Raw genomic sequence first — 20563 nt, 5'->3', positions numbered from 1 at the left:
GAGATAGCTCGATGTGCCATTATCTCCGCCACCTGAGCTAGCCATATAGTCCCTAGCCCACCTATGATCGTATGTTTGAAGGTGGGCCTCCCCACACCAAAGGTATGACCTTGTGGGTTTTTTCCCTAGTCTCCGACTATTAGAGAAATCTAAGGAGGAGGCAATTAATTGATTTCTCCGATTATGACATTGTCTTGTGATGTTTTGATCATTATTATTTGTTCTTTAGAATTATCTTTTCTTATCATCAAGACTAATTCCATGGAACAAGTAAAAGAGAACACAAGATGTAGGCACACTGCCAGGGAAAAACCCCACTCTAGGGGAAAACCCAGTCAAAGTTCTTCCTTCAATAGATTCCAAATGAGATGACCAAGACCCTTACAACATAGACTCGAGACTACCTCCATCAAGTCATCCTTCTTTCATTGTGTTTGCATCCATGTCACTGAATTCTTGTCACTGAGTTTTCATCGAATACTTTCCACTGAGTTCGCATCGAGACATCAACACTTCTTATTGCGAAGATACTAAATCCTTCTCACTCATCATTATAATTACATTGGGACAGAGATTGCACTAAGATCTTCATTGTTGTAATACCAAGCCCTTATCATTGTTGTTATACCCTTAACCTCAAACCGAACCATTATCACTGTAGTTGTACCCTTAACATTCACCCTTCTCACTATTGTGGTATCGAGGCATTGTTACTCCCTTACTGTGACATTCAAACTTCATCTCAGAGGTAATCTGAACTTTCTCATTGTGTAATAGCACTGAAAACAATTCACTGTAATCCACAATAATCTCAGAGATCTGACCTTCTGTGGCAGCACCAAGATCATCCGAGCTCCTGTAGTGACACCGAAAATTTCCTCTGAAATTCCTGTCCGAACTTGTCATTTGAGCGAAGGCCTTAGGCTAGTATTTATAGTGGTTTCTTCTTGAAATGAGCCGACATGACTTCATCAACTGTTGTGTCTTCATTTATGGATAGGCCGACATGAGATTACTTGAACGTAGCCAACTTGGTGATGATCTATTTGAAGTTGTCTTGAAGGAGACTTGATGGGGGAGTCTTTGACCAATAAACAAATTGACTTTGACCTAAAAAAATAATCCTAAAGCCTACAATGGAGGCTTGACCTGTAACAATTGACCCAAGCATGAAACCCGCGCTTTAACAAGTCAATTAAATCAATAATAAAAATTCTTTTCTTTATTCTTTTGAAAAGTACATTACAAGATGACTCAAATACATTTAATGAAGACCAAACCTAGTTACATTTTCCAACACTCCTTAACTAGGGAGGTATTCATCATATACAAGTACAAGGAAGATCTCAACTATATGAACCATGAAGAACTTTAGGCACCACAATGCCATGGACTAAATTCTTGACCAAGGCAATCTATCCATTGGTCTTTCAACAATTTAGGCACCACAATGCCATGGACTAGATTCCTGACTGGGACAATCTATCCATTTGTCTCTCAACAGTTTAGGCACCGTAATGCCATGGACTAGATTCTTGACCAGGCAATCTATCCATGTGGGACTAAGATGGACTCGAGCTTTTAGCCTTTCTAGGTACCATCAGGCTTACTTGCTAACCATCAACCTAGAGATCTGTGTGTCAAAGCTCAATGACCAACGCCACCCTTCCAACTTCGGGACCTAGACATCAACACAAAGTGTCGGCCAGATGTCCTCCTAGGCAATGCTTCACTCACAAAGCCTCAACACCCCTTGATCTGACAAATCAAGCACAAAAAATATCTCTCGATCAAACTGATCAGTAACAGCATGCTATCAAAACCTTCAAGAGATTTACTTGTATAAACACAACCCCAATCAATAATATACTTCCACATGTACATAATCAAATACAAACCTCTGGGGTCTTTCAGACAACTGATGTTGCTTCTCAACACAGTAGGACTATCAACCAAATCTTTGACAAAAGGTTCCTCAATCATACACTTTTCCTTCCTACTTCACATGTAGCAACATATCCTTCAAAATGCATTCTCCAATCAAAACCTAGCTATGCCCTCCCTCTCAACCAGGGAGCTTTCCTCTATCCAGGCTCCCTCTTAATCTCATGGAGATCTCTTCTATCTGGACTCCTCCTTTACATTGGGAGATCAACTTCTTTTCGACATTGGAGAATCTTTCATGGCTTCCATTCATCTCATAAGAGTTATTATTACCATCACCATTCACATCATGATTATCACATCAAATTTACTTTACAAACATCTTCACCATTTGAAGATGATGTACCTGCACAACTTAGATAGCAAGTACAACCAAACTATAGAAGCATGAAGTTAGCCATATCAAAATCCTAAAAGAACCGAAGCATTAGACTTTATAAACATAATCAGCAAGATACCATACTTCAATACTTCAGCTTCTTGCCCCGACTTTGTTACAAACCCTAAATTACATCCACAACTCAAAATATTAAACTCATATAGGGTTTCAATATTCTTTCAACAAGATGACAAGTTCTTTCATATAGAAAACCCTAGAAATAATTCAAACAAGTAATGTGTCCAACAATTATTAGAATTCATTGTTAGACTCCTCACTAGGATTTCATACATATCCTAGATTTCATGCAATAGAATCAATAATAAAAAATGATCATAGCTCAATCAACATCATGACTAGCATCTACTAGGGTTTGATGTAAACCCTATATCTCCATCGACAAATTCTCAACAATCACTATATATATTCATAGATCCCAGATTGTCATATCATACATACTAGAGAAATTAACTACTACCAGGGTTTCGCTGCAAAACCCTAGATTTTCAAAGCATCATCCTAGAATATCAAACTCAAATCTATGAATTCATCATCAATCATAAGCATAACATATGTCAGGCAACACATTAGACATATACCGACCTAGACCAAGCTAGGGTTTCAACCAAATGGACACATACCTAGGGTTTCATTCCTAGGACTCTAAATACATAACAAGGCTTTTGCTTATAGACCTAACCAAACCCTAAATATCTAGGGTTTCATAACATAACAAAGCAAACCCTACTATTCCAAAATTTCAAAGGTTCGGGATTTTAGACAAACATTATTCAACCCTACAAGTTAGGTTTTTATGATCATATCGAAATCCCAAACATGACATCATCAACAAAAACTTCAAGTAACATTTCCCAACGACCCTAAGAAGTTTTAGGGTTTCAGACATTAACAATAATATACCCTTAGGTTAGGGTTTTCCAGAGAACCTGCCTAGGGTTCTATAAAATCAATTAAGAATATGAGGAGGGTAGAATTATCAAGTGATGAATCACCCGAAACAAGAATCATTGTGATTCAAAATAGCTAGATAACGATGTTAGTAATGTAATGCAAAAAATAAGATGATCATACTTTAAGAGAATCTTGTAAGGTGTATAGTTTGAGACATACTTGAGTCTTGGAGATGTTGCTTGGCAAACCTGGTAAGGATTCCTTGAAGTGTTAAGCCATCATCTTTAGTACATACTTACAAGCACAACATGTGATACCAAGGACATAATTTAATTTACTAAGTTAGATCTTCTACATAATCATGGAGGAGGGAATATTATGATAAGTTGTTCAGCTTTTCAAACATTAGTAGGACCTTTTGTTTTACATCCTAGATTACATGTAAACCCTAGAAGATAAGGATGTAAGTTATCTAGGGAGTACAATCTTTATCCTATTCTAACTATAAGCAAAAACCATTTAATATTAGATATATTGCAAATCTAAAAACTCATGAACATACGTATCTTGTGATTACATACCTCTGATAAATTATTAGACTTGCATGTGCATTTTGATAATACTTGAACTTCCTTGAGGCTTGAATTAGAACAGACTTCGAAATCTTCAGTTATGTGGAGATGGTCTTGTCCTTGGTCTTGTAGTAGCCCTTATCATATTTCTTGTAGACATAGATGTCCACGGGTGACAGAATTGAGTTCCTTTCCCTTGAAAAGATGTGGATCAAATGTACTTCTTTATTGAACTCATAAACATGTCTTGACCTTATCTTCAACACTTAGTGCTTCAACATATTCTTGAGCCCGAATTCTGAAATCTATATGACTGAGACTATGATAGGTACCATTGTAGTGATACTTATTCACTGTGATGGGCATCGAAACTATGATAGGCATCACTGTAACAACATTGAACTTGTAGTATTGAAGTTAGTTTACTGATGATAGCACCAAAGTTATCTCAGTGATTTTTATTCATGAGATCATATTACTGTGGAAGCACCGAGACTGTGTTGACATGGTGACTGAGATAACACTGAGACCCTTCTTCTTTTGCATGTGATAGAATCGAGACCTTCTTTGAAAATGTTATTCGAACTTATCTTCCGAAGTGAATGAATTGTCTTATTATGATTTGGACCTTTTGAAATTAGACATACAATATGCCTTTGAATCCTTCTTCACTTGATCTTCAATACTCAACAAATGTATCCAATTGATCTTTAAATTGCCTTGGATCATGATCAAAGTTCTGATACATGTTAGAGAAATCCAAGGAGGAGGCAGTTAATTGATTTCTCTGACTATGACATTATCTTGTGATGTTTTCATTATTATTATTTGTTCTATTGAATTATCTTTTCTTATCATCAAGACTAATGCCATCCAACAAGTAAAAGAGAACACAAGATGTAGGCACACTGCCAAGGCAAAACCCCACTCTAGGGGAAAACCCAGTCAAAGTTATTCCTTTAGTGGATTCCAAATGAGATGACCAAGACCCTTGCAACATAGACTCGAGACTACCTCCATCAACTCATCCTTCTTTCACTATGTTTGCATTCATGTCACTGAATTCTTGTCACTGAGTTTTCATCGAATACTTGCCACTGAGTTCACACCGAGACATCAACACTTCTTACTGTGAAGACACTGAATCCTTCTCACTCATCACTATAATTACATTGGGACAGAGATTGCACTGAGATCTTCACTGTTGTAATACCGAGACCTTATTGCTATTGTTATACCCTTAACCTCAGACCAAACCATTATCACTGTAGTTATACCCTTAACGTTGACCCTTCTCACTATTGTGGTACCGAAACAATGTTACTCCCTTACTCTGATATTCAAACTTCATCTTAGAGGTAATTTGAACTTTCTCACTGTATAATAGCACTGAAAACAATTCACTATAATCCACAATAATCTCGGAGATCCGACCTTCTGTGGTAGCACCGAGATCATGCGAGCTATTGTAGTGACATAGGAAATTTCCTCTGAAATTTTTGTCCAAACTTGTAATTTGAGTGAAGGCCTTAGGCTGGTATTTATAATGGTTTCTTCTTGAAATAAGGCGACATGACTTCATGAACAGTTGTGTCTTCATTTATGGTTAGGTCGTCATGAGATTACTTGAACGTAGCCAACTTGGTGATGATCTATTTGAAGCCGTCTTGAAGGAGACTTGATGGAGGAGTCTTTGACCAATAAACAAATTGACTTTGACCTAAACTAAATAATCATAAAGCCTACAATGCAGGCTTGACCTATAACAGTTGACCCAAGCATGGAACCCATGCTTTAACAAGTCAATTAAATCAATACTAAAAAATATTTTCTTTATTCTTTTGACAAGTACATTACAAGATCACTCAAATGTATTTAATGAAGACCGAACCTGGTTACATTTTCCAACGTCGACCAAATATTGGTGTCTCTATTTGTGCATGCTTTTCTTCTGTTGTTCCTTTATGTTCCATTGCATTTTTTGGTTCTTTATACATAATTGCTAATGATGTTATGATGTTGTGGGATGAATTCAATGTGTAAAAGATGTAATGCAATTATCTAAAGCAAAGAACAATATAGCCCTAAGAAAAATTAACATCTTCAGTGATATTCCCTCTAGCCCACGCTCCCCTTCTCTCTATACCTTCTGCAAGCAATGTATCGACCGTTGTAGAGAAAGGGGTTACTCTGTCGTCTATGGATCCTATGGAGGATAGAGGTCTCGGGGTTTCACTTTCCAAGCCTCAATCTGAGGCAAGTTTTCCACTGTCAGAGAATGAATTAAAATCCATTTTTCAGGTATTTATTAAGAACACCAAAGGGAAGACAAAAGCATTTTGGGTTCGAGAAACATGTATAGTTGCTTCTCTCAAGTTGTTGATTCAAGGTAGATGGGGTCTACTTGTAAATCTCCAGTGTCTTCAATTTGCAGGGATCGTTTTACTAGATACCCTGCATCTAGAATACCATTGTATTGTAAACAACTAACAATAATTTTGAACCTTAGGTTGCGCGGGGGAGCTAATGGAGTTGGAGCCTCAAATGGTCCCTCTATATCTTTCAAGGATGTTGTTCAAGGGAAGAAATATGCAGTTAAAGGGAAAGTTTTGGCCCCTACAGATCAGTGCCAAAACATTCTTCCAGGTTCATATATTGTGGACCAAAAGGAGCAAGCTCCATCCATGGAGGTCAAAAATCCACAGGTAACCTCCTTATTCTTTACTCTGCAGTCCAAAGCCATTATATGCAATAGCTTCTTGACAAAACCTGAAGCATTACATCAGTGGGTGTTCACTACTTGGACACCTAATTGCAATATCTACCTCTATTCTAAAGGATTTTTTGTTGTCCAATTTGACAAAAAAAGAACTGGATTTTGTTCATAATGAAGAGCCATGGTTCTGAGGTAGAGTTGGCCTATCGATTACTGATCCAAATTGGATCCTAGAACACTCTCTAAGTTTTCATGAACTCTTTAAAAATCATGCCAAAGTTTCAAAGTCTTATAAAGATCAAGCTTATCGGAGGTATCCTCGTAACAGTTGCAATTGGTGATCAGCGCAGAGCAATGAGGACCGTTGGTCAAACGCACAGATCGTCGGCCCATGGTAACACGCGCTATCGCGAATTAGCAAATCCAGAGGCCATTTCGAGAAACGAGGGTAGTTTCTGATATGCGATTAGTGACAAACCCCTCAAAGAAGGAAAGGCCGCAAGCACCCGGACCCGAAAAATCATAAAATGCAATGGATATCGTTCTGATTCCGTCAGAAGCGGGGTCCCACAAAAACCGGCAGAATATCGGAGGGGCTTCGAGCGGTAAGCGGTTTCAACCGAGTCCCGCCCGATGCCACACAATGGTTGCCACGTGTCCGGCGGAAGAGAAAAAACTGCTCACATCGGACGAGTAAACGTCATGCAACTTAGCCGCCCGATATGAACGACGACCATAGGATCTGGGGCCCCCAGATCAACGGCGGAGACGCATTCCAATGAATGACCGGATTTTACAAGGTTATGAAGCAAGGTCACATAGGATTTGAAGTCCGATATGGACGATGCGTTGGCAAAAGGTCGTGTTTTGCAGGCATTCTTGGAGTTAATGGAAAAAACGGTCATTTCAAATATGTCCAAGAGATCTGGCACTCATTCGTTACAAAATAGGTGGCCACCTCCCTGTGAGGCGTTATACAGTGATTGATTACGCAGGACAAAGGGATTCAAACGGATAGAGGTAGGGGAACTAGAAAACCGGGAAGCGGAAACAAACAGTCGAGAAGCAAATTGGCTTTAAAGCCATAAACTGACAGAGAGAGAGAAGAAGCAGTAAGTTAGAGCAAAAAGCTAAGAGCAGAGAGAAGAAGCCAAGCTGACCTGTAGAAGCAAAGGCAGCATCAAGCCAGAGTTAAGATAGAGCTAGAGAGAGTCAGAGAGTCTGTGTACTCCAGAGAAGGCTTGAGAGGTTCAAGAGAACTCCTTTGTATATGTCTGTCATATATTGAGTCTCAAATTGGACTCATACCATTGTGACCAATAGAGGTCAATATTCAGTAGGGAGAGTCTGTGTACTCCAGAGACTTGGGGAATCCAAGTACGGTCCTACTGATTTATATCTGTTGTGTCAGACTCAAATTGAGCTCACTGTTGTAAAAACTCTGCTTGAAAACATAATAGAGAGGCCACCACTGAAGGATGGACCAGGAGACATAGCCCAGGAGTATTGGGTGACCTCCTTATTAAACTTGTCGTGTTTATATGTATTGCATGTTATGTTTTCCTTAACTGCTTCATTGTCTGTGTATTTCGCAATGTTATCAATCCGTTGCATAAAATAACATAGGCACATCCATGCACATGAGTCTGTAATACCTTATTAATTGTCTTAAATCAATTACGGATCAATTACTCCTTGGTTCCTTGGTTTTGAAGCAACATCCATGGTGGTCACTTCCATGCCAGTTTGGGTTAGGCTTCCAAACCTACCCTTTCCAATCTGGCACCATCAAGTTCTTGAAGACACTGGAAACAACTTGGGCAAATTCAGAGAAATGGATCTGGAATGAACAGAAAAAGAAATCTTCACCTTTGCTGGAATTTGTGTGGAGATAGATCTTAGCAAAAAATTACCAGATCGCATCACCCTGAAACATACAATTTTCAGTGGAAACAAATTCTAGATTATGAGAACACGGCCTTTAGATGTTGTGTGTGCTTTCAAACAGGTCATCTTCAGAACACATTCCCTCTCGAAGAATATCCCTTAAAGGAAAAAGAAAGAACCAAACAGACCAAAAAGATGGCATTTTAATGAATCTCCACATTCGGAAGATGAGAAGGTGGATAACAATGAGACACAACTTGAACAAACCGAAGATAAAATGGAGGGGAAGGCTACGGTTCAGGATGGGTCAGCCGCACCACCTTCGTTGGGTTCGGAATTAGCAAATCAACAGCCAACAACCAATCAAGGTGGTACTAAATGAGCACGTCTCAGAGTCCTTAGATTCAGACAAAGAATCTCCTCATCTGGATGGGGGTCGCGAACTAGCTTTGGTTCTGATTGATCCAGATCTTGAAGGATGGCAAAAGGTGCAAAGAAGGAAGGGTAAAAAGGAAAATGTCAGCTCTAATAGCCATCCGTAATTTCATGTTTTTCTCTGTTTTTTTTGTTCTTTTTCTTGGTATATGCTCATTGGTTCTTGGCCATTTACAAGACCATATATGCTCATTTTCTGCTCTCTATTTTAAATTCATGTCCTCATCGTATCGCTTTCAGCATACACACTATGTGTATCTACAAAATGTTGTTTTTATTTTCTCTGTATAAAAATTACAGATTTTTTCCCGCAGAGAAAAAAGAAATCACTACAAACTATTCATTCCACAAAGATATGATGCATTTCTAACAAAAAATATCTTCAAGAATATATTCTCCAAATATTTGCTATTTCAGAAGTCATTAAGATAATGCATTACTTGAATATATTATATAACCTCCAAATATTTAAAATTTCACAATTGTTGCTAAGATAATGCATTATTTATAAGTGATTCATTCATTTTCTCTGTAAGGAACAAAAGGCTTACCTTTCGAGAAGTGTACTTCATGAAAACTCTAGGCACTTTGATATTGGGAATGGATTTCATATTTTCTGCAAATCGCTCTGTATTTTTTCCCTGCAAAAGGCACAAATGATTTTCTTCTAGTAACAATGTGAAAAGAACAATCAGTTTTAAAATTTATCCTACCTATCAAGCCATATTACCTACCTCCTGGACATAATCAAGTTCATCAAAAAAATGAAAAGCCCAGTTGTCAAGAAGAGCAACTAAATCTGATTGTATAGAAGGAAGATACTGTAGAGCTTGTGCAGCATTACGAAGCAGAAACAAATCTCTTGAAATTCCTTCCAAAACACCAGGTCTCTGAACTTTCACTGCCACTGTTTCTCCTTCTTCTCTGAGAGTTCCTCGGTAAACCTGGCAATTAAGGAAGTTAGTGAGACATAAAATTCAAAATAACAACATGATTTGGATAGTGTATTCTAAATATATAATTCTTCATAAATTGTCTTTTCAAAGGTGCCTTAATCTTCTTATGAAAAGTCCCATCCATCTTGCGAACCTTTAAAAGGTAGGCTAACTGTCTTTAGCAAATGAAAAAGAAAGGAATTTCCCAAGATCCTGAAGATTGCTTTCAAATTTTAAAAGCACAGAAATGTCTACAAATAGAATTTTAAAGAGTAAATTAAAAATTTTAAGATAAATGACATGTTATAGGCTATAGCCCCAATTACGAGAGTTACTTGATATAATTGGCATTATATATCTTTAATGCATTAAACAATATCCTAAAATCACCGAAAAGAACAAATCTATTGGTAAGAAATGTAGGCTGACTTGAGCTAGAAATGTGATGCAGGCACAAAAACGACAGGTCCAGACACAGAGGGTCCACAATTAGTTCTTCAGTAAATTCTATATTAGGTGGCCTACAGTAGCCTATTGGGCCTAGCTCAACAAGAAGTAACTAAACAGTACAAACAAGGGTCAAGAAGTGCTCATTTTTCTAGATCATCACATCTCTCTCCTTGTTTATTGCATAATTCTCCTTCATTCCAAAGACCCTAGATCATTTGCGTTTCAATCCATAATTTTGAACACCCATCACTTCCAAATTTGAAAGAGGAGCATGTAACATAACCAATGATTGTATGGTCTAGTAAAAAGTCCCACACATTAGATAGAATTTGATTTGGTTCATCTGAGAGATACAAATTTGTGTTTTATAGAGGTGCTTCATCTCTAGAATTTTGATATGGAATAATTTTGTGTTCTTGCATTTTATCATTCTGCTTATAAGAGGAAAGGATTGCCTTCATAAATTCATCATCATAAACCTTAGTTTTTCCTTACAATCAGCAATTGTTAGCTATATCAGCTCTACTTCCATACTAACTATCATTAGAAGCACCAGACTAACTCACCTATCAGTGAGTACCACCGACAAGTGGTCAACAACATTCACTATTTATTGGTTCCATTCCGGTGAATAACCTTACAATTGTTACCACCTTCAACTGATCAATTACATTTACTATATATTGCTTCTGCTTGGATAATAAGCTTACAGTGGTTACTGCCTTTAATTGACGAATAGCATTCTGTGTTCTTTGACTATATTTACAGATGATGATAGATATGGAAACGGCATGAAGCCAAGAATTACTGATCCATATGAATTAGTTGCATGATGAATGACAATGAATACATGTGGCACTAACAATTTGAGTTTCTGCTCTATTCATGCAAAACTGTCAACTCAAAAATAGATTGGGCTACATAATCCTGATAGCAGAAACTAGGAGATAGCATCCCAACAGTTAGTACAGAGGCTCAAACTACTAACCTCAACTCATCCCAAGCCATACCAACTTGAATGGGTCAATAACTAGGGCAACCCACTTTGATCTTACAAAAGTTATCAGCTACCTTTGTTATTGGACCCTTTTTAGATGTGACAATGTAATGTTCCTAATTAGGAAAAACAGTGATATGCAAAGCAAAATAGTACATGCAACACAAAAATTCAGAAAATTCAGTGAACACCCATAGAAACTCCAAAAATGCCATCTAGCTGAGCCATTTTATTAAATATATGGTCACTGGTGCAAGAGTATAATGGTATGGAAGGAGCGCACCTGGGATTGCCTCAATGGCAAGCTTGACAAGACCCAGGTAATAAAATAGAATGCCCGGATGAGAGAATGAGCTGCTCCAATGATGCCCTGCGCCACCCTAGAACTGTCTGCTAGAAAGATACTATTGAAGAAACCACCTCCGGTGCTCAGAAAATTCTGCAAATTTAGCCCCAAGCTCCTTTCAAATAATCCACCAAAACCCATAAAGGGTTTGGTCTAGTTCTGACCTCCGAAAATTGACTCCAATTACCACGTCCTCCCCAACTAACTAGAAAATTCGGCCTGTCTGCAATCTCCCTGAAAAAGCCTCTCATTTTTCTCCAAAAATGTTGTCTCTTACCTCCCCTAAGATCTTCTCAAATCTCTTGGCAAATCCCGGCTCCCAAGCACTTCCCTCAAACTCCCATGTGTGCCCAGAAAATGGCCACTCTGCAGGCCCTGGATGTACAAATCCATACTACCTCCAATCAGCAATCTTCTGCACCAAAAATCACCAATTAACTTGATCTTCCCCTGGAGCTTCTATGCTAAATTTCTCCTGGAAAACACCACTCAGAAGATAGCTTAAATGAGCAAAGCGTGATCCCCTCCTGTGTCGTCCTAAAATACGCACTAGCTGAGAGAAAGGTTGTATGTTTAGCTCTGAATTCCCCCAACTCTCCTCTAACTTGGCACAATCTTACCTCCCTAGGGTGGCACTCATAGTCCACCGAAAGAAGGGAGCTCTCCCCTTCGAAAAACTCTGTGTTAATCAACACTGTTGTTTATTTGTGTAGCATCGGATGTGTTCTAGCCACGAAATTTTGTGGAGAGGCTAGAATACATGTATTCTCCAAAACCCAGAAATCGTTTATGGAAATTCCACCTAAAGGCGACTTAATTAAAATAGTTAATTTTTTAAAATGATTTGCTAGTCTAAACTTAGGAAATCTAGTTAATTAAAGGGTATTAATTAAGTCAGGGTGAGAATCTTCTAGAAGAAGACATGGATTGACTTCTAGTTAATCTTAACCATCAATTATGTTTTAATCTTGGCCATTGGTGCTCCAACAGAAGATTATAAGAAGAAGTCGATGGGTAGATGAAGAACACACTAGAGCAAATACTCAGTTGCTCTATACTGTTTCTAAACGGGAATGTAAGTGATATACAAAGCATGCAAACAATCCAACAATCAGAAAAGCGAAATATGCATTAAGCACCCATGGAAACACTGGAAATAGAGAACTGCTAAGCCATTTTATTACTTCTTTAAGAGCAACTACAATAGTAAAATAGAATGGTGCACCGTCTCAATGGACAAGCATGACAAAACCCAAGTGAGAAAATGTTGAACTGAAGGCTGCTAAAACTTCTGCACCACACTGAACTGCGCTGCCCCAAAAAACTACTCTGTCTGTTAACTTCGAAGGCCTGGAATCACTGCTTCTCGTGCTCAGAAAACTATGAGATTTCAGCGCCTTGCTCCTTGGCCTAAACCCAGGAAAACCCACGAAGGAATTGGCCAAATGTTGACCTCTGAATTTTGGCCTAAATTCCTTTTAGCTCTTATAGCTATTGGCTGAGTTGGGACCCCTATTTGACCCCATAGATCTGCCCAGAAAATTCTATAAATTTAGGAGTGTGATCCTTACCCAAAACCCAAAAAAACCAGAAAGGGTTTCTCTTGGTTCCAACCTTCAAAAATTGACCCTTCACAGCTTCACCCTCCTCCAATTTCGAATTTTGTTGTTGTGACTGATCATGTCAATCTCTGCTCTCCCAACTCCAGCAATCCTCCTCAAATGGCCCTCCAAGTGATCTCTTACTCCCGGCCAGCTCCAGCTCTACAATTCCTTCCTCCAACTCCCACATGAGCCTAGTGATGGCTCTCTACGCAGGCCCAGGTAACTGTAAATCGAAAGCTGGGATGTTGGCTCTGCTGGTTCCAAACTCGCAAGAAAGGATGGCCCTTTGCTGCACTCCCAATCCTCTAACTCTCCTAGCAAATGCTTGACCACTGATAGCTCCAAACTCCCCTTGCGTATTCTCTAGCTAGCCAGAAATACGCACTCCCTGTTGTGGCTTAATGGTAGTGCTATAACACACTCCCAGAACTCCTGAAATACTTATGGAACTGCCTCTCTAGGGCAGGCACAGATGGTCCCCCGAAGTAGAGGTTGAATCTCCCACTTGAGAGATTCATGTCTAAACAACCAGTTGACTTAACGAAACAGCAAAGCAAACAGTCAAAGTAATTTTGATTGCAAGATGTAAGAATGAATCCAAAATGAGAGTTGATCCCTCCTTATAACTCATTGGGCCTCCCTAGACTCATGTGGGCCCCTCCATTCACCTATTCGACTTTTCCTCCAAGCTATTTGAATGGGCCAATTCAAACTCCCATGTGGGTGGCCCCCACATTCCACTAGCAACCAAATAAAGTCGAATTGCCTCCTAAGTCCTTAAGTTGAAATTATGAGTTCTCTTCCTAAACCAAAATTGTGCAAAATTGGGTAGCAACACCCTGTTACAAATGTGTTTGAGAAGGGACATGACAGTCCGCCCTCCCAAATGTTGCTTGTCCTCAAGCAACCTCACAGCTAGGTGCTCCAAAATGTGCTCACCCTCCCAGGTGGCATCCTCATCTGGCAAGCTCTTCCAATGCACCAAAAATTGTTTGTCCTCGAGCAATGACTAAGCAAGCAACCTCTCTAATTGTTGCTCCCCATTGTCACTGCAAAATGTGCCAGGGTCCCAGATGTGCCACTGGATCGTGCCTTGTAGTGCCCAAATTTCGAATTTGCAGTAACCAGGTAAACACGCATATGAAATTTGAAAACAGTAATGCATAAAATTGTAATCTGTACCTACCTGAGCTGCTGGCTGACTTCCGATTCCGCTGCTGAACTGGTACTCCTGAACTGCTGACTGATTTGATCCAATTTCGGGATGGCCAATACCACCCTACCAGAATGAGCAACCTGGTTGCTCAATCCAGAGAAGCTCTCCACAGAGGCTCTCTGTCCCTCCGTGCCCAGAACTCAGATCACTCAAGACTCTTCCACTGCAAAGTTACTTCTCCTGGTTTCCTGCTGATGAATCCTTAATTCTCTGGTTTTTTTCCCCCTTCTTCAGGTTCAGACCCTTCTATTTAACCCCTGGTCTGGCGGTGGCCGCCCTCCCACTTGCAGCCACCGCCTTTCTTGCATTCAAGGTTCTCGGATATTTTCCACTGACTTCTGCGTTTAGCAATCAATGTTCAGCTGATTCCTCGACTTTATTAATGGCTGGGATAAGGTGATTTTTAGGGCAGCCGACATTTATGAATATCACACTTCAGCATACGTTATACGTTTTTAAACTGATACCTTTATAACTTTCATCATGATGTTTATAAAGTTTTAATAACATAATGTATAACGTTTATATTATACATGCTATAAAGCTTTAAGGTATATATATATATTATAACATTTAAATACTATATGATGTAAAGTATATTTCATAATGTTTAAACTATATATGATATAAGTATATTTTATAATATTTAAATTATGTATGATATAAAATTAATTAATATAATTTATAAATTCATATTATAAGGTTTTAACCACATACTTTATAAATTTTAATACATAGATATATATTTATAAAATTTTAAGGTCCAAAATTTTATTAATGGGTTGTTACATACACTCCCCCTTCTGAAAACTTCGTCCCGAAGTTAGAGCTTTAGGTTCAAGGTTTTAACGGACATGCCCTTTTCTATCCCGGACCCCAAGCTATTCAAAATTCATCCTATCCTCCCTAATCTTTTCTGCTCCCATCCTATCCGTCCTCTACTAGAGTATGCCATGGCGTCAATTTATTGACCTAACCATTCATAACACAAAGGTAACAGCGTCGGCTATACCGACCTGATTCCCAGTAGGCATCCGGCAGTCATCATCACACGTCTAGGGGAGCGTGACTCGCACAGTCCTCCCATGACTCCAGGTTCCGGAGGATAAACGGTGGGTAACACCTCCACCCCTCCAGTAGTATCAGGGCTACTACCCTATCATAGAATCACTTTGAGCTTTAACTGATCTGAGTTCTGTCATCACGTGGTCATCTCGAAAATTGGATCAATTATCTGCAATCATAGTTTATCTGCCAGTTTACCTGCAATCTTACACTTACCCAGCATTTGTAAAATGTGCATCAGCATATTCGAAATAACTTATGTATTATCTACATATAACAGAATTTTGTTTATTTTCTATGCATGTATTCTGACTTTTCTATAGGTGTATTCACTTCCTGTCTTTTATTTCAGTTGCTCGTTTTGACATGCATAAAATAAAACAGATTTATATTGTTCAATTTCTACCCGAAGTAAAATCATTTGACGGTCTTAACTTTACTTCAACATTTATAATTTAGTAATATAATCACATATATTGTTTTGGTATCCATGTACCAGCAGGAATTAAACACATATTATTTTGGTATCCACGTACCAGCAGGAATTTAAACATATATTATTTTGGTATCCATGTACCAGCAGGAATTTAAACACATATTATGCCGCAAAGTTCCATGTTTATCACCAATCATTCAAATGTTTTTTTGGTTTTCTAACAGAGGTGAAGTAAATATATATACTAAACATAGTGTAAAGCTCTTCAAAATGGACATAAACTAGGGTATCTCTGACATATGTCCTCTGTATTCTCCCAAGTCGCTGATCCAGGACTATACTTGTCCCACTGGACCTTAACTTGGTCCACCAGGCGGTTCCTCAGCTGTCGAACTCTACGTTCCAGTATACGTAACGGTTCGACCGTTATGACTCCCTCGTCCGATACCTGCAATTCTTTCCACTGGATGTTATGAGATAGATCAGCTACATAATGCCTTAATACAGAAACATGAAATACATTATGAATTCTATGCAGGTGAGGTGGCAGGGCAAGACGATAGGCCACAGGTCCAACTCTTTCCACGACTTTAAACGGTCCTATAAATCGGGGTGACAGCTTTGTCCCTTTTCCGAATCGAATAGTACTTTTATTTGGCTTGATGCGGATGAAGACCTGGTCCCCTACTTCATACCTCCTATCAGATCGGTGAGCATCAGCATAACTCTTTTGTCTATCCTGTGCTTCCTTTAATCGTTGTCTAATCTGCCTGACCTGCGCTTCCATTTCATGGATTAATTCTGGTCCTATTATCACTCGATCTTCTAACCTGTCCCAACTTAACGGTGTTCTGCACGGTCTGCCATATAAAGCTTCAAATGGAGGCATCCCAATTGAACTGTGGTAACTGTTGTTGTATGCGAATTCAACCAAGGGTAAATAATTTTCCCAGTGGGATTGTTGATCCATTACATACATCCGCAACATGTCTTCAAGTACTTGATTTACTCTTTCAGTCTGCCCATCAGTTTCAGGATGGTAAGCCGTGCTTAAATTTAGCTGAGTACCTAAGGCTGTCTGCATGCACGTCCAGAATCTGGAAGTGAATCGCGAATCTCTATCGGATATAATCTTCTTAGGTACTCCATGAAATCTGATAATTTCGTTTATGAATACTCGAGCTACGTCAGCAACATCATAAGTATCCCTTACCGGAATAAAATGGGCGCTTTTTGTTAATTTATCCACCACTACCAGAATGGCATTGTGTCTATGAGAAGTAATAGGTAGTCCAGTGATAAAATCCATAGAGATGGTCTCCCATTTGGACATAGGTATGTCGTGGGGTTGTAAGAGACCCGCTGGGTGACAATGATCTGCCTTTACTTGCTGACATTCCATACATTTTGCAACAAATTGAGCGATATCCCGCTTCATGCCTGCCCAAAAGAAGAGTTTCTTGGTATCCGCATACATTTTCCCTACTCCAGGATGAGCACAATATACGGCTTTGTGAGCTTCCCTGAGGATGGTATCTCGAAGATCTTTATCATCAGGAATGTACATCCTTCCATGGAATCGCAAGATCCCATCGCTTTCTAATTCATAACCCTCGAACTTAGATTCTTTTGCCTTAATCCCCTCAAGACTTGCCCTCACTTTTAAATACCAGCTGTCTTTTATAAGACGATCCAGCACTCGTTGTCTTAAGTCCACTTTAATGGGTATGAGAGAAAATATCCGGGGTCTCCTGCTTAAGGCATCGGCTACCACATTTTCCTTTCCCTTAATATATGATATTCCGAAGTCATACTCACTTAGGAATTCACTCCATCGCCTTTGCCTGGCATTTAAGTCTCTTTGGGTGAACAAATATTGTAGACTTTGATGGTCGCTTTTAAGTGTAAACTTTCGTCCCACCAAATAGTGTCTCCAGATTTTTAAAGCTAGCATTACAGCAGCCAATTCTAAATCGTGAGTAGCATAGAGTTCTTCATGAGGTTTTAGCTTTCTGGAAGCATAAGCTATCACTCCCTTATCCTGCATCAATACTGCACCCAGCCCTTGCTTGGATGCATCAGTACATACTGTAAAGTCTTTGCCCATATCAGGGACCCTTAGGATTGGTGCGCTGGTGAGTAGTCTTTTGAGTTCAGAGAATGCATTATTACATTCCTCGGTCCACTCATACTTAACACCTTTACGCTGGAGGGTTGTGATTGGCTTCTCGATTTTGGAGAACCCCTCCACAAACCTCCGGTAATAACCTGCTAAGCCCATAAAGCTTCGTATCTCATGTGCATTTTTCGGTATTGGCCAGTCCATGATCGCTTTTACCTTCTCCGGATCTACTGAAATCCCTTCACCTGATATGATGTGACCCAAATAATGAATCTTTTCCTGAAAGAAGGAACACTTGGACAGTTTTCCATATAACTGACGTTCTCTAAGGCAGGACAATACTAACCGCAAATGCTCCTTATGCTCTTCTTCATTCTTGGAATAGATGAGAATATCATCTAAAAAGACTTGTACAAATTTATCAAGATACTGACGGAAAACACTGTTCATAAGATTCATGAATACGGCTGGCGCATTTGTTAACCCAAATGGTACCACAGTAAATTCATAGTGCCCAAAACGTGTCCGGAATGCTGTCTTAGAGATATCATTTTCAGAAATCCTTAGCTGATGATACCCTGATCGAAGATCAATTTTTGAAAAGACCGAAGCTCCTTTCATTTGATCGAAAAGATCATCGATTCGCGGCATAGGGTATTGATTCTTTACTGTAGCTCGATTCAAGTCCCGATAGTCTATGCATAATCTTAAGGATCCATCTTTCTTCTTCACAAAAATTACAGGAGCGCCCCAAGGTGAGGTACTGGGCCGAATAAGCCCTATATCGAGTAGTTCCTTCAACTGGATTTGCAATTCCTGAAGTTCTGGGGCTGTCATTCTATAAGGCGTTTTAGAAATCGGCTGGGTACCTGGCTTTAACTCAATAGTGAGATCCAATTCTCTTACCGGGGGTAATCCAGGTAGTTCCTTTGGAAATACATCCAGGAACTCGGCTAACACCGGATATTGTTCTAAGGACGGTCCCTTTTCCTGGCTTACTTCGTGAATTGCATAAGCCTGACAACCCTTTCTTAAACAACGCTTCACCTGCATTGCCGAAATTTAGCGCAAAGAAATTTCTCTCTTGATTCCTTGAATTTGGATTACTTCTCCCTCATCATTTAAGCCCAAAATCCTTTTTCCATAACAATCTACCCACGCTTGGTGAGCTTCCAGCCAATCCATACCTATGATAAGATCATACGTCCCTAGGGCGGTGACGTAGACTTTTAGTTTAGTCGAACAGACCCCTAGGTCAATTTTGCATTGATCCACACTCAAGCCCACGGTTTGGAGTTCTCCTGAGGCCATTTCCACTTGGTGGAAATCATTTTGTCTACGAGCTACCAGCCCACATTTGTTTAATGCATATGACGAAATGAAACTATCTGTGGCACCAGTATCAAATAAGATTTTGAATTTTACACCATTGATAATACCTGAAGATTCCACTACAGTGGATTGATGGGCTGCTTGGTCGTGGTTGACTACTGCATGAATTCTATGATTACTTCGCTTGGCTGATATCGGCTCCTTCCCAGTGCTTTGCAATATATCCGATGACGCTTCTGGGCAGTTACGCTGGAAATGCGGCCCCCCACATCCCCAACAATTGAGTTGCGCTGATCCGCTTGAATTAAGGTGTGAGTTTCTAGAGAACGAGCCGCGTCCTCCCATGTTGGTTCCTCTCACACCCCTTCCTCTACCGGTAGTCCCTCGCGATGCCCAAGGTCTGGTGCTGGACGATTCCGCAGCTATAGTGTTTACAGCCATGGGAACTCTTGTCCCCATACTTGGGGTAAACCTGTTACCGTAAGGTGGCCTCGAGCTACCTCCTCTGAAAAAGTTCCGGGGAGCCTTCCCTGGAAGTCCAGATTGTAAAGGCCCTGCTGGCCCTGTATCCTTTTTGATTCCAAGGTGTTCTTCTGCATAACGGCTACATTCGACTGCCTCGGCTACCGATGATGGTTTCCACATACTTACCAAGGCTCTGATGCGAGGGTTTAACCCAAATATGAAGCGTTCAGCTTGCCGTTCATCAGAGTCTAAGTAGGGAATGTATTTTACCAGCTCCATAAACCTTATTTCGTACTCTTCCACCGTTTTACTTCCCTGAATTAGTGTATGAAAGGCTCTGGCTTGCTGCTGTTGAAAATATGGAGGTAAATACTTCGCGCGGAACCTTTCCTCAAACAGATCCCAAGGAACGTTGTCTGATGTAAGGTGTAGCTGCTTTTCCAGGTTTCCCCACCAAATCAGGGCACTTTCCTTCAGTTGAAACACGGCAATTTTTGTCTTTGCTGAAGGCGAATATTCTCTTAACCTAAAGCACCGGTTCATCCCTTCCAACCATGCCTCAGCGCGTTCACCAGCTCGACCTCCCGAAAATTCGGGGAGTCTAATTTTCTGAAGCTCTCTAGAGATGTCTTCTCTCGATCCTCTGGGCTCCAAATTATGTGGTTCCGCTGAACTGGTGGCTACATGCTGAAATTCCTCTTTGTTTTTAGCCTTAGTTGATTCCTTTAATGTTTCCAACAAGGCCTCCAA

At 39.7% G+C, this 20563-nt stretch overlaps 1 protein-coding gene across 1 annotated transcript in view; it reads right to left on the bottom strand.

Moving 5' to 3' along the window:
* The window catches only part of LOC149222652 (uncharacterized), a 404075-nt gene that overhangs the window by 201029 nt on the left and 182483 nt on the right, over positions 1–20563 (bottom strand). Inside the window, exons 3-4 of the mRNA XM_089385540.1 lie at positions 9580–9789; positions 9397–9486 (exon numbers count right to left, since the gene is read on the bottom strand). Of these exons, the coding sequence (XP_089241666.1) occupies positions 9397–9486; positions 9580–9789 (300 nt within the window). The remainder of the gene's footprint in view (positions 1–9396; positions 9487–9579; positions 9790–20563) is intronic.

Source organism: Pinus tabuliformis, chromosome Q (genome assembly GCF_031772625.1).
Source record: "Pinus tabuliformis cultivar Carrire ecotype Pingquan chromosome Q, CPIR1, whole genome shotgun sequence".
Taxonomy (NCBI): domain Eukaryota; kingdom Viridiplantae; phylum Streptophyta; class Pinopsida; order Pinales; family Pinaceae; genus Pinus; species Pinus tabuliformis.
This window is presented reverse-complemented; position numbering and strand designations above follow the sequence as displayed.